The sequence below is a fragment of the Candidozyma auris genome, chromosome 7, assembly GCF_003013715.1.
Source record: "Candidozyma auris chromosome 7, complete sequence".
Lineage (NCBI taxonomy): Eukaryota > Fungi > Ascomycota > Pichiomycetes > Serinales > Metschnikowiaceae > Candidozyma > Candidozyma auris.
Window position 1 is genome coordinate 577,415 of NC_072818.1, and position 14,669 is coordinate 592,083.

The 14,669-nt window shown below is 46.7% G+C and overlaps 5 protein-coding genes across 5 annotated transcripts; 1 reads left to right on the forward strand and 4 right to left on the reverse strand. All coding sequences in view use genetic code 12, as the record gives it.

Moving 5' to 3' along the window:
- Positions 1-677: 677 nt before the first annotated feature.
- On the forward strand, positions 678-3,068 carry CJI96_0005373 (uncharacterized protein; the record flags this gene model as incomplete). The annotated part of the gene is made up of 1 exon (XM_029036367.2): positions 678-3,068. One exon carries the CDS (start codon positions 678-680, stop codon positions 3,066-3,068), a length of 2,391 nt encoding a protein of 796 aa, XP_028889258.2.
- Positions 3,069-3,792: 724 nt separating this feature from the next.
- CJI96_0005374 (T2 family ribonuclease) lies at positions 3,793-4,827 on the reverse strand (the record flags this gene model as incomplete). The annotated part of the gene is made up of 1 exon (XM_029036369.2): positions 3,793-4,827. One exon carries the CDS (start codon positions 4,825-4,827, stop codon positions 3,793-3,795), a length of 1,035 nt encoding a protein of 344 aa, XP_028889260.2.
- Positions 4,828-5,386: 559 nt separating this feature from the next.
- On the reverse strand, positions 5,387-6,736 carry SAH1 (adenosylhomocysteinase; the record flags this gene model as incomplete). The annotated part of the gene is made up of 1 exon (XM_029036370.2): positions 5,387-6,736. The coding sequence occupies one exon, from the start codon at positions 6,734-6,736 to the stop codon at positions 5,387-5,389; it is 1,350 nt and encodes a 449-aa protein (XP_028889261.2).
- Positions 6,737-7,513: 777 nt separating this feature from the next.
- Positions 7,514-10,069, reverse strand: CJI96_0005376 (uncharacterized protein; the record flags this gene model as incomplete). Its single annotated transcript, XM_029036371.2, has 1 exon — positions 7,514-10,069. The coding sequence occupies one exon, from the start codon at positions 10,067-10,069 to the stop codon at positions 7,514-7,516; it is 2,556 nt and encodes an 851-aa protein (XP_028889262.2).
- A 1,859-nt stretch (positions 10,070-11,928) lies between these two features.
- GLN3 (nitrogen-responsive transcriptional regulator GLN3) lies at positions 11,929-13,986 on the reverse strand (the record flags this gene model as incomplete). The annotated part of the gene is made up of 1 exon (XM_029036373.2): positions 11,929-13,986. One exon carries the CDS (start codon positions 13,984-13,986, stop codon positions 11,929-11,931), a length of 2,058 nt encoding a protein of 685 aa, XP_028889264.2.
- Between the last annotated feature and the right edge of the window lie 683 nt (positions 13,987-14,669).

Consider the following 14,669-nt stretch of genomic DNA (forward strand, 5'->3'; position numbering starts at 1 on the left):
CGATTCTTTAGTCTACTCGAACTCCAATCTGTGATGATTGCATCCAGAGGTATTATAGTTCGCTGTACTAAGTTGCTTTTCGCAGCCATTACTCGAATGCATGGATTTATTGCAAACGAGTTTATCTAGAAGTATCAATCGACCAACAAATAACATAAAAATATAAGATAACCACTTAATCAACAGCACAAGACACAGAAGGAACTCAAAAAAGGTAGTTCTTTGTAAGACTTATCGAGTTATTGTCTCCGTTTTCGCAGCAATATTTATCCGGCAAGAAGTTTCCCAAAACTTACCACATGTCAAGGAAAATAAATGATTATATGCTTCCAAATTTGCTCCAATAAATCATTTCATAGGCTCTCTATTCGTTCTCGAAGCAGTGTGCCTTCATCCACTCGTCACTACACCTTCCTTATTACATTTCAGCCCAGCAGTTCCCACCACCAATTTCAACCAAACACAACATCAAAATCAGCAGTCCAACCAATCCACACATTATTCTACCTCAAAACTAACAAAATTTGCACTCAAAATCATTACCCAGGTAAGTCGTTATCCACTCTTCCCGCTGTAGGTGTATCCTGCATCCACCTGAGTATCAAACATCAACCACCCACTACCTTCCCACCTCTTACTGTCTCTACATCCCAACTTCTTCTTCACACAAAGTCACCATGAGCGATCCGTTTGCCAAGCTCTCGTGGATGTTCGAGTCTGCTCGTGACCTAACCATGGAGGCGGCCATGCTGGCATCTTCCAGACTATCAGACACTCCCAAAGCTAAACGGCCATTCGAGATCCAGCGCCTATTGGGATCAAGATCAGATCGTGAGGTGCTCAAGGGGATGAAGTGCGTGATGGCACTTATAGCTACGGGCAATGATGCACAGGAGTATTTTGCTCATGTGGTGAAAAACGTCACGCTGGAGCTGGGGAGAGTGAGAGCGTTAGTTCTTATTTACTTGCTGAAGTACGCAGAGACAGAGCCCGACACGGCGCTCTTGTCGATCAATTCGATCCAGAAGCTGCTAAGCGAGAAGCTGGCTCGGGCCAGGGCGTCTCTGATTCGAGCGTTGGCAGGGATACGCATCCCAGAGATAGCCTCATTGATTCTTCTATGTATCAAGCGCACTGTTTCTGACCAGGTGCCTCAGGTACGTGCTGCATCAGCGTTGGCCATTGGGAGGGCATACACAATTGATGGAATCAATCAGAGCCAATTGGCGCTGTTTTTGGCTTCGTTGGTGTCGGATCCATCACCCTCGGTGGTAAGTGTGGCTATCAAAGTGCACGCTAAGCTCTTGCCAACGATTGAACGAAGGTCGCCCAAGAAGGCTTGGGCTCCAGTGCATGAGAACTTCAGAAGGCTCACCAGGATCCTACCGGACTTGGACGAGTGGGCGCAGGTTTGTGTGATTGACATGCTCACTCAGTATAGTAGAAAATTTCTTCCACGTCCTTTGCTCACGTTTGAAGACGGCACTTCCATGCCATTGCCTGAACTCTCTGCGTTTTCAGCCATAACAGCTCCTTATAAAGTGCAATTCGACCTGGACCTTCAGCTTTTCATCGATTCGCTCCGACGCTTTGCCTGTTCCAATTCTGCAGCAGTGATTCTTTCGGTGACTCGTGCCATTGTGTCGGTTGCCACTCCAGAATACCTTACTGAATTTGGGCTTCATAAGGTGTTGACCAAGTTGGCTACTGCTCCCCGTTCGGGCTCTTGTACAAAAACATACGGCTTACACATTGTTTCATACATTGCTCAAGCGGCCCCTACTGTTTTCGAAAAATACTACAAAAAGTTTTACGTTCTCCCTACCGACGATAACGAAGTGGCCTCCTTAAAACTACACACCTTACCATTGCTTGCTACATCTACCACTGCGAAGAACATTATCAGAGAGCTTCAGTATTGCGCTCTCAACTCAGCATTCCGCCCAATTGTGGCACACGAGGCTGTCAGAGCGTTGGGAAGATGCTCTCGTGCTCAGGCATGGACGGACCACATTTTGAGCTGGTGCTGCTTACAGATCAGAAACGCCAATGCCTCGCTCGTCAAAAGTGATCTTCTCACGGTCATTCGTCACTTACTTCAGCTTAAGCAGAGTCAGGCAGGTTCTGATAAGGACAAGTTAGAGAGTGTTATTCGAACAATTTATCAGCTTGGAAGGCTCCTTAATGACGACGCCTTCACTTTCGATCCCGAAGCCAAAGCTACAATTATTTGGCTCGTAGGCGAGTTCACCGAGGCAGCCGATAACTCGATTGGACCTGATTTGCTCCGGAGAGCGCTCAAAAATTTCAGCAATGAAGCCGAGACCGTTCGCTACCAACTTCTCACCTTGGCTGCGAAATCATATCTGTATGAGCTACAAAGAAACGACCCAAGCGACTTGCTGGAAACTACATTGGGGAGGATCTATAGCCATGTTTCCCACTTGGCCCGCTATGACACTCTGTTTGAAACAAGAGATCATGTTAGAATGTTGGACCAGCTTCTATTGACTCCCAAGAATGCAAAGCTTGCTGTCCTTTTGCTCCAGGTACCCAAGCCAGCCCCTCTTGTCGCTGTCAATCTCGAGGAAAGCACACCAGACCTCCTCAAGGATTACTTGGCAGTTGAAGCCTGGGCAGATCCTAAGTCATTGCCTCCAAAATCCATTAGAAAAGAGAAGGCAGTCGAAACTGTGCCTACCAGCTTCGAGAATGGCGCCTTCCTAGAGAAGAAAGCTGACATCACTGTTTCCAAGACTCAGCTTTCATCTTCTCTGATTGCCACCTTCAAGCCAGCCCAAGCAAAACCATATAAGTTGCAAAGTCTCGACGAGTTTTTTGGCAGTGAGGAGGACTCTGAAGAGGAAGATGAAGAAGACGATTCAGACAACACGTCCGAGCAAACTAGTGAAGGTGAACAGGATTCCGATGAAGAAGAGTCGGGCCTGGAGACAGAAACAGAGGCGGATGATGATGATGAAGATGAAGAGGAAGATGAAGAGGAGGAGGACGCCTCAAACCACCAACTGAGGAAGTCGAATAGTGATCAAGAAACCCCAGACAAGTAGGAGTCCTAGTGTTCGCATTGTTGGTGTACGGATCCTCTTTACTGTACCTCAATTTACTTTCGCCTCAAGCAATCTATCACAATCCATCCTAGATTATGTTTGCCCTACGAGCAGCCCGCTGTCGATATTTCATCAGAAATTATCACAGATATCCCAAGAACTCTCAAATTTATTTGCATGAGACGCCAGGCAGGATCATCGCAAACCTTTCACCCAACCCTGCAGCAACTCCCATTGGATACTCTCCATCATTTGACATTGATCCAAAGACTTTTCTGGTAAATAAGAGATTCTTAGATCTTCTAAATGAAAAAATCAATGAGGGCATTCAAGACGACTTCACATTCATCATAGAAGCTGGCGCCAATGCGCTGACTTTCATGCCTATCTACGATTTTAGAGAAGTACCGAGGTACGCAAGGACACCAGAGGTCGATAGTATATTTGGCTATGTTTTGGTCGATGATAAAGGAAAAATTGTACCACGGACGTTTGATCCAAATTCGATGTATCGAATCTGCAACGGTGCTGGCTTGATTAAGTTGAGTGACTACTTGCATGAGCAAATGAAGAACGTTACAGAGACAGAAACTCGATGATCAACAAACAAACTGTATGCTACGACTTCGTGGAGCCCTTGACTCACGAGAACTGTAAATAGACGGGCAAATTATATTTATACTTTTAATCCACACTTAAGATACATTTTTTTAAGTAAGTAATACTACGCCAACTTCAAAGAGAAGGCGTCACACTTACCGTCAGCCAACCTAACAGGAGTCTGAATGTACTTCCCATGTCCATGCTTACCACTTTCATCGAAACACCACTTGAAATTACCACCGAAGCCGATTTCCCTAGTCTCTTTGTCAAACTGGAACTGGAACTTTGAACCCGAATTGGATTTATTACATGTCAAGTCGCCCTTGCTATCGAATCCACAAACTCCCTTAGAGCTGATCAAGTTTTTGCCGCCAAATTGCGAGTCTACCACTCTGAAGGTAGCACAAGTGCCGTACTCGTAGTGCTGTCCATTGCTGATAAGACATCCGGAATGATCACTTAAACGAATGTATCCACGTCTTCCGCTAGGGTCCTTGGGTGGTTGACCAGGGGGAGGGGAAAACTTGCCCTTTGGCAAAAATTTTATTCCTTCGTTGGGACAGCTAGGGCTGTTGAACGCAGAAATCTTCACAAAATCTTCCTTCAAAAGCGAGCCCCTTAAGTGATGGAAGTACCACACTTCCTGCAAGGCATTGTATTTGTTGCACTTGAAATAAACCACCTTATCGTCGAAGTTGGAGTTCAATGCCTGGGCAATCTGCTCTTTCGAGTAAGTTGCATCCAAGGAAGGATGGATTCCATTTTGCGCCAAAAAGTCAAACGTAGGGTACTTTTCGTAGAGAGAAACTGCAATCTTGAAAAAATCATACACGTTTTCGTCAGTAGCGTAACTGTTTCCGTAACACCGGGGTTTTATCGTTTTGATGCAGGTAGCGTGCTTGTTGAATTCGTGGATCCATAAGGACTCGTCGTCGCCATTGAAGTTCTTCCAGATTCCCTCCATCTTCTCATATAATTTTTGATCATCGAACTTGTCTACTAAAATTTTCTTGATGTCTCCTTTGGAGATCTCTAAGCTGTTATCGCAAAACTGCTCATACGTCCCGTCGCAATTATCGGGCCACAACCCGTGTAATGTGAACGTGTCGTTCGGTCCCACTGGAGGATAGTAGTCCCAAAACTGTGTTTGGAGCATCACTCCTCCAGGGCTTTCAAAACAGCATGTGTTATCTATGGGAGTTGAGTTTGAACAAGATATGGGGAGATCGCTGGGACAAGACTCGAATGGGACTTCGAGAGGGGACTGCTTATCGGCGTATGCTGCAGGAAAAGCAGATGCAGCTCCTAAAAGAGTGAAAATATATTTCATCAGAGAATGAATGGGTGTTGGTGTAAGATGTGGAGGTGCCGGGGGTAAGGCGTGGGTAAAATACCGATAAGCGCACGTGGTGCATGATCATGTGGTCCGAGGTCACATGTAGATAAACGGCTCCACCAACCGCCTGTGCCCTCACTCTCTCAGAACTCTACAGCCAGATTAGATATTATGTACATTCCGTTGAGGATATAACTGTATAAGTGTAACCATAGTTTTAATCTCACCCACTTGAGAACCCGTCGTTAGCCGATAAAAGTATAAAAAAAGATTGTAAGTCATTAAATGCAGTTGATGCAGTAATACAAGAAAGAAAGTCAAGTAGAAAATCTTGGGTCGTCAAGTAGTGACACTTTAGCAACTAGTGAATCTGACTTGCTTAGTATCTGTAAATGTCAGCCTTGAATGGACCCCCCTTAGGAATACCCAAGTAGTCCGCCTGCTTGTCGCTCAAGACGGACAATTTAGCACCCAAGTGAGACAAGTGGCATCTGGCAACCTCCTCGTCCAAGATCTTTGGCAACAAGTGGACACCAATGTCGAAAGGACCAGACTTGGAGAACTCAGGGAACTTGGATCTGAACTCCTCGTTCTTGGCGTTGAAGAGGGCAATCTGAGCCAACACCTGGTTGGAGAAAGAACAGGACATCACGAAGGAAGAGTGACCGGTGGCACAGCCCAAGTTGACCAATCTACCCTCAGCCAAAAGGATGATGTGGCGGCCGTTCTTCATCAAGTATCTGTCGACCTGAGGCTTGATGTTGACAACAGACTCGGCGTTGGCCTTCAACCAGGCAACGTCGATCTCGATGTCAAAGTGACCAATGTTACAAATAATGGCGTCCTCTGGCATGACGGAGAAGTGCTCACCGGTGATGATGTCACGGCAACCAGTGGTGGTGACGAAGATCTGACCAATGCTAGCGACCTCTTCCATTGGGGCAACCTGGTAACCAGAAACGGCAGCCTGCAAGGCGTTGATAGGGTCGATCTCAGTGACGATGACTCTGGCACCCATGCCTCTCAAGGCCATAGCGCAACCCTTACCGACATCACCGAAACCAGCAACAACGGCAACCTTACCAGCGATCATAACGTCGGTGGCTCTCTTGATACCGTCAATGATGGACTCTCTGCAGCCAAACAAGTTGTCGAACTTGGACTTGGTGACGGAGTCATTGACGTTGATGGCAGGAACCTTCAACTTGCCGTCCTTCAAGGCCTTGTACAAGTGGTGGACACCGGTGGTGGTCTCCTCAGACAAACCGTAGCAGTCCTCCAACATCTCAGGGTACTTCTCGTGCACCAAAGTGGTCAAGTCACCACCGTCGTCCAAAATCAAGTTCAACTTCTTGCCGTCCTTGAAAGCGAACAACTGCTGCTCAATACACCACTGGTACTCCTCCTCGGTCTCACCCTTCCAGGCGAAAACTGGAACACCAGCAGCGGCAATGGCAGCCGCAGCGTGGTCTTGAGTGGAGAAAATGTTACACGAGGACCAGGTCACTTCAGCACCAAGAGCAACCAAGGTTTCAATCAAAACGGCTGTCTGGACAGTCATGTGCAAACAACCAGCGATTCTGGCGCCCTTCAATGGCTGGGAAGGACCGTACTTTCTTCTGATGTCCATCAAACCAGGCATCTCATTCTCGGACAACTCAATGTCTTTTCTGCCGAAAGCAGCGAGAGAGATGTCGGCGACTTTGTAGTTTGTAGCTGGAGCAGACATTGTTGGTGGTTTCTTTTGTTAAAAGGTGGGTAATCTTTTTTTTTCAAGGGGAATCGCGGCAGTTTATATACTTGTTCGTTGTCGATGGCGCGATTAAGGGGCCCCTAACTCGCCGCAGCCAATACGAAACGTTGGCCTGGAGGGATATGTCCATATTCATTCTTCTAAGGTCTCGTCCAGTCCGATTAATGCTCTCAAGAACAAGTATCGATTCTATTATTCATTACTGTGGATTTCAATGCCAGTCGAGACCTTGAGATATGCGTGAATTGTACGACGCGGCAGGCACAATAAGAGCTAAATGCCCAATTTCGTTAAGTCTAAAAAATCGAGTTCTTCGCAACTTAGATGCACCTTATGTGCTTCATCTTTGCCCTTAAACAATTTCCCTTGACTCTTACTTTGGCTCTTTTTTTCGTCTCCATCTCCATCAAGACCAACTCCAGCACCCGCATGGTCCAACGCATTTTCGCACCCTGGAGCTAAACGATGAACGTGGGCTAAACGATGGAGGGCTCCAAATCGAGAGCCAGGATTTCATAGTTTGTGAGTAAGAAGACTGAGCAAATAAAAAATGTCAGATGTCGATGGTAGAGTACGACGAGTAACCATCTTCACTTTGCTCTGCTTTTTCTCAGATAATTCTTGCCCAAATATCTGCCATAGACCTCTGTGAGGTACGTTGTTAGTGCTGCGTTTAAACCAGTACACCTTTTTCGCAGCCATTTTCACTCAGACCACTGCATCATAACTTACAGAGTTCGAAGCATCCCTTACTTAGGGGAGCCTTCCTCCTAGACCATAATCATCCACTACTTGGTTCCGAGGAATACTAATGAACGAATCGAAATACGACTCGGGTCCTTCAAAGAAAGTGCCCATGACGTCAGTCAAGCTAGACTGGAAGTCAAAGTTAGGAAAGTAGTTCTCTGAGGAAAACTCATCTGTAGGAATTGGGAAATGGCTTTCTCCTGAGCCAACACCCAAGTCTGATATATTCTCGGGCTCACCGCCAAATACAATCTTACTGTTGAGGGGATTGAAAAGGGTCAGGTTAGGACCATCTTTACTGTCGTTTTGTCCCAACTTAATGAGGTCTGCGACCGTGCGCCAATACACCTCGAAGAGTGATAAATCGATGTTTTTGATCGGTACCTGAGCGATCTTGATTAGGTCCACAAATTGTTCTTCAGAAAACTGCAACTTAGGCACGACGAGCTCAGTATTCTTGTTGAAATGCCGCTTGTAGTACCCTTCACTAGCCAAAACTCGGATGATGTATGTGAATGTTGTGCCTATACGCCAGGCATAACAGTACCTATGGTTGATTTTATGGATCCCCAAAAGGCAAACCTTGCAGCACCTTGATAGCGACCGCATAAGTACTTTGAGATGACGCAATTTGTAGTCGTTTTCCGGCATTTCCACAATCTGATATCCCAAGCGGGATATGATAGCGGCGTAGAAGCCCACGCATTTGTGCATAAAATACTCAAGGTGTGGATTCATGGCAAACTGGTAAGCATGACGGTAGTAAGGATGCGGCTTCTCCAACATGGTGGTGATGTAAGTGATATTCTCGGTACACATGATGACGAGCATCTTCTTAAGATAGAAAAATGCCAAGTGCGTGAGCTTCTGGCTCTCATACAAAAGGAAGAGCCGGAAGTAGCACGACAAGATAAATATTTGAAGCGGAACATAGTACTGAAGTTTTAACAGTTGGACCAAAGATTTGGCATCTGTCTCATGAAACGCCTCGTGAAACGTCCTCATAGTCCCGTAGTTCTCGAACAAGTAAACTTCGAGCTGATTTAAATTGTTGATGAATTCTGCAATCAGCGTGTCCTCATTCATAAACAATATACTCTTCAAGACATCCTTTATGAGCGGCATTAGTCTCTCCAATGGTTGGATGGACTGCTCCACAATTGGATCAGACACACTGTTTGAATTGGTCAAATCGAGAAAGGGAAATTTCGTGTCACTGAAATATGCCAGCGAAGTGAATGGTGTACCAAACTTTATCAGATTGGTGTAGTCCCTATGAGATACAAACATCCACAATTTCCGCCTCACATTATTGAGTTTGGGATTGTTCAACGTATCCATCATCTTATCAGGTTCTCTGTTGAGACCAATAGAATAAGCCAATTGTAGAAGAATACCGTTATTCACCTGGTGCAGGTCTCGTCCAGGTCCATCAGGATCTTCTGGAGCTGCTTCCATGTAGGTTCTCATGTAAACCACTAGTTGTACGACTCCCAAAGAGGCTCTGTTTGAGACCTGATACTGGTTAAGACAAAATCGAGAGAAGTCCACAAACTTTATTCCAATAGGGGACTGGAGAAGCTGGCTGTCTTTGTTATCAATTCCCAGAATGCCCCGTTTGATCACGTCTGTATTCTCCAGTGGGTCATTTGAAATGAGGGAGAGGTAACTCATACGGAGCACGATACAGAGGATACCGATAATTGTCAAGTCAATACGACCGTCGATATTCAAGGACCTTATTGCTGTCAGCAGGTAATCTGGAGGGCCAAGGATTCTTTCCACGTTAAGCCTAAAGTGCTGCTCATCGAGAAAAGGGTAGAACGGATATATGTAATGGAAGAAGCGGTCGATATGAGACCACAAGATATTCTTTGGTGGTAGAATGGCAAGTAAACGCTCTTCGTAGGAAGCTTCTGTCTTGTTCCTGAATGGATCCTTAAACGTGAGACCCAAAGGGATATTTTGCAGCCGTAGCTTAGCGTTTGCAGGGTCAAAGCGCTGTTCTGAATGTTTCCTTATCTTGTCCAAAACTTGCAAGGGGGCGTCCTTGGGTATTCCCCTAGTGTACACGCTGGGCACCTTCACTTTCTTGGTGGGCTTGTTGTTTAGGATGAAGTTCCACACATCGGCCAATGCCGGGTCCACTCTCACGATGGAGTGCCACAGAAACGGTCCGTGGTTCATTTCCTCCTGAGTATCTGGATCATAGCTCATCGAAGAGTAATCGGAAAAAAAACTGATTTTCTCCAGGGGACTGTTCAAAGGATTCACTCCCACCACTGACTCGAAGCCTTCAAACCCAGAGAGCACTTTTGCCGCTGTTATGGGGGCAAAATACACGGTAGGGGCATTGGAAAAGTTCTCGGGCGTTTTGGGCAGCTTCTCTTCCGACTCCTCCTTCGATGGGCTATTGTCAAGATCTGTGTAAGCACATAAATGGGCTGTCCGATGGCGGATACACAGATTGCACGGGGTGTTTCTGTCGCACCTAACCTTCCTGGCCTTGCATATGTTACACACTATGCTGATTCTCTTTCGTTTTCGGGGCACTGGGTTCATTGGGGTGCTGTTTGTGGAAGTGAGTCAAAGGTATACCCCAGCTTTGCAATGGAGCCCTGGTCACGTGGCTGATGGGGAAAGGTGACAATTCAAAATGATCAGGGCAGAGGTGGGCAACCTGCAAGATACTCTTGTGATGAGAAGACGCTTCTGAATACGATTATGTATTTTGTATTGGTAGGATCTCGGTGGGAGAGGAAGTGGGGGAAGAGGATCTCTCGGTGAGCATGCAGAATGAATTCGGGGCATACGGAAGGTTCTTCGGACTGAGAACCGAAAACTTTTGTGCACATGAAGTTTAGATACTTGAACTTTGAATTCCAAAGGTTCGAGGTGGATTCGGCCGCTTAGTGCTGGTGATGTGGTTGCACGGTTGAATGATGGTACTACTCATTGGCTGCGAAAATGTAACGCAACGAGAGTGTCTGGAGTAGGTGTTGGAGACAGCTTTGCACGAAGGTTGAAGATTAGCCAATAGAAGCTGGAGAGGTTACAAGAGGAAAGAAGTGGGAAAGAAGTGGGAAAGAATAAGTTCAAAAGTGAGTGAAGAGATGTATTAGCGTGAACTAGATGTGAGGGGGTCTGCGTGTGGGTGAAGAGTAATAGAAAGCGAAAGCATTGTTGTAAAATACTTCCAATGGTTCTCCATGACGACAAAAATGCCTCTGGGTGGCTTTGGTCACAGTGGATCCTTATTAGTTCGATTACGGTCGTCAGCATTTTGTTAGGGTGTCGACTCGATGGCGAGAATAACATAATGAAGGAATACAAAAGAATTCGCTTAAATGGCAATTTAGCTTGTACTCTTTACTTTCGTCGATATCTTGAAGTTTCCACAGTAGGTATCCATATTACATTAGCTTATGGGTGGAAGAATTGAAAAGCACGCAGTGCTCAGCTCTTCAGCCAGGAGCATTGCCTAGTCATCAAGATTCAACTACCGAGCTGGAAATAGTACGAAAGTTGACGCCACGGACTCAGACATTCATTTCAACTTCTCTTTATTGTCTGGGCCTTAAAAGACTCTATGAATCCAGCGGCGGCTTTCTGCCACCATTTGGTCCTCTCCACACTCGGCTTTAGATGGAACTCACGTAGTTTCAAATCTCTCACAATAGGTCGAGGACACAGCACATTCGTCTCATTAAGGGCTTCCAGTTTATCATTCTGATTTGTTGTATTGGTATTTGACATCGCTGAGCTAGTAAATGCCGATTCCAGGGTCACAGAAAATACAATTTCTCCATGAGTCCCGTCATGAGGAACGAACTGTTGCATGGGAAGATCTTTCCAAAGAAAGCGTCGCTTTTTAAAGCTTTGTTGGCTTGGGACATCCAAAAACAACAGTTCCAGCGACATCTCTCGATATTTGTTTCCAACTCGTCTCTCAAATGAGGTCTTTACATTATGAAGAGAGCGCTTCCAGAAAGCGCCAACCTTTTGAGAAAGAGGCACCACATCACACTTTTTGGGCCCAACATCGCCAGAGCAGTCATCAAGAAACAGTAAACTGATGAGGTTCTCCAACTCCTCGCTACTCTGTTGCTGGGTTTCTCTGGAAACATTGAAACCTAAGAAGGGAAGACTCGCCCAATTCAGCAGGCTCAGCTCGACAAGACCATTTTCAAAAAGCGTCAGATCAGGCTTCTGCAATGGCGGCCAAGTGGCGCTGGAGACACTCTGATACTTGGACAAGATCATTGATAAAAGGCGGTTTTGCTGAAAAAGTTGGCTGCAAAATGGCTGCAAAATGGCTGCAAAATGGCTGCAAAATGGCTGCAAAAGGTGCATTAGGTGCGGAAAAAAAAAGTCTCTACTGCTTGAAGCTATTTTCATTCAGTATTCTCAATACATTTGTCCTATATGTCAAATTTTAGCCAGTCCAAATCGCCGTACGGCTGGACTTCGCCATTATTATTGTTTTCTCCTTCCATAAGGCCGTGTGTAAGCGTAGAACGGGTGCTGGCCTGTTTGATCTCGTATTTGTTTCCCACATCACCCATATCTGAGTCCATCGGCACGATATTATCGTCGTCTAGGGGCATCATCCTGTCATCCTCGTCGTTGTGAAGAGAAGTGTAGGTTCTGAAGAAGTCCTCGTCAGCCATGGTGTCGCCAGTTTTTTCGGGCGAGTCTAGAGCGTTGTGGTTGTCTGACTGAATGGCAGTGAACGGCGTCACATCCAGGGGCACTACAAATGACTGCCTCGATGGGAGATGCGTCGTATTGTATGACGAAGGCAGATGCAGATCGCTGTTGCTGTGGGTCTGGTTGCCCAGAGGATTCTCAAAGTAGGTGTTCGAAGAAAAGCCCATGACCGGCGTGGACGAGTTGTGACGAACGGCGTTTGCCGCAGAAGGAACAGACCCGCTGTGGCTGCTGAAGTTATTGACGCTGAATGGTGTGGCCGCAGTAGTAGTTGATGGCGTGAACGTCGGAGGGGATGTTATGGAGAACCCATTATTCGGCGTGCCCACATAAGACGCCTTTCTGTTGAGATTCGTCACCGAGGTTCTTCTATTAAGCGACGAAGGATGAAACCCACGCTTGACGACGGGCGTACCGGCACTGTTGGTAATTGAATTGTTCATGGAAAGTTGCGAAGAGATCCGGCGGTCGAAGCCTTCCGACATCAGCTCGTGGATATTGAGGTCCGACTTTTTTCTTTTGAACTGTGAGGTGTAGGAGTAGGGCGACGAGGGATTCATGTTCGACGCTGCGTGTAGATTCAACAGTGAACCCACAGAGTTGATGTACGACCCAGGAACGGAGCCAGCCGTAGAAGTAGGAGCCGAGCCATTGGCAGAGGGCTTGGGTAGAATGAGCACATTCTTCGGCCTCTCACCTCCTCCGTACGATCCAGCACCGTACGAGCCAGCCGGAGCGATGTACAGCTGCGATCTGTTGATGGGGATTCCCGACTCGTCGTTTCTGTATCTGTAGAAATCCAGAGTCGACAGCGTCCTATTAGGGAACGATGATGCAACAGAAGTGGCGTTGGAAATGTTTCGGGCGGTGTTAGGCGTTCGCCGGGAGTTTCTCTTCTTGATGACATCGGTTTTCAATGACAAGGGACGCATCGTGCCATGAAGTTTCAAGAAGAGCCCGCACGCATTGCACAAGGTGTTACCCGCTGGGTCTTTACGCCAAAGCGGTGTTTTCTGTGTATGGCAATTTTTGCACTCTGTAGGCTTGTCGCCGGCCTTACCATCACCATCCTTTGCATCCTTTGCATCCTTTGCATCCTTTTTGCCTTCTGCTTGTTTGACTTCCTTTTCTTGCTTAAGTGACGTCGTTAGCTTCGACACAGGCGCTGTGCCCTCCTTTTTTACCACACTCTCTACCAGACTGCTTTCTATGGTCTTGTCTCTGGGCGGGCTCTGGGACGAATACACTTGCACGGTTGAAACGCCTTCTGACGGCTCTTTTTTGATCCCCAGTGACGCTCTGAAAGTCAACGCATCACCATCGCGGTTTCCCATCGTTGAGAGCCTTCTTTTCCCACTCTCGCTCCCAGACTCATGGTAGTTGCTGGGAGAGCCGAAGTCCATCGACAGCGGGGTGATTTCCGACTGAGGCACCGCCCTGCGATGTCCCTCTTTCCCATTGCAAGCATTTTTCCCATTCGACGTACTTTTCAAATCATCCACCGATAGTGGCAGCAAGAGGTCCAACACCCTCAGGTTCACGTTGACCGATCCTGAAGACGATATGGACCCTCTTCTTTCCGGCATTTCTCCGTTGTTGGACGAGGTTGCTTGCAACAGAGATCCTTCTTTGCGCCACCGGCGGTTTTCCACACGGGGCTTGAGTGTCAAAAGCTGCTTTGCCTGGCCTAGGAGCTCGAGAATGGTGGGGCCCGAGTCCAAAGTCGCTCTCGCTCGAGCTTCGCTGGACAGACTCTGCGGGCTGTCCATAAGGTTGTGAAGTTTATTAACGTAGAGAGTTTGGAATTCTTTTTCTTGTTTCTGCTTTCTATTTGGCGTTGGTTCTTGTTGGAGATGTAGTTGTGATGTCTTCTCAGGACACTTGTGGAGGAGTCAAGGGGAGGAGCCAAAAAAGATAAAAAGGTTTGACTTTAGTGGCACTTTTTTTTTTTTTATTTTTGTTTTGTTACGCTGTGAACTGACTCTGATCGGCCTGAGACCTTGATGGGTATCTTTTATTTAAAGTCTGTGGTTGTTTCTTAATTATTGACTTCCTTCACAGAGGGACCTCATTTTTTTTTCCCTATGACGCTATATTAGTTTCTTGCATACAAGGGCAACACCCTCCACTCTGGGACAGGCGCCCCCCACACTATAACCAACGGCGGACTTCGTCCCGCTAAAACACCATATGTACAAGTCACTTAATGACACTACTATTAGTAGAGCAAGTGAAGATGGATTTGGCTCTTTTGCCGTAGATGAGTCACGTGGATGTGACTTTGAGCATCCTCTGCACGCGACAACCGGTCACAATGCCCTCCCCAGGGCTCTATTCAGAGGCCTCGGTCAACCACGGGCCCTAATTCTCGTGGCCGTGAAATTCATCAATTAGGAGACGCTATTCTTGTGGTGAGAACGTAGTTTGACATGAATCGTCCATTATCAGATGC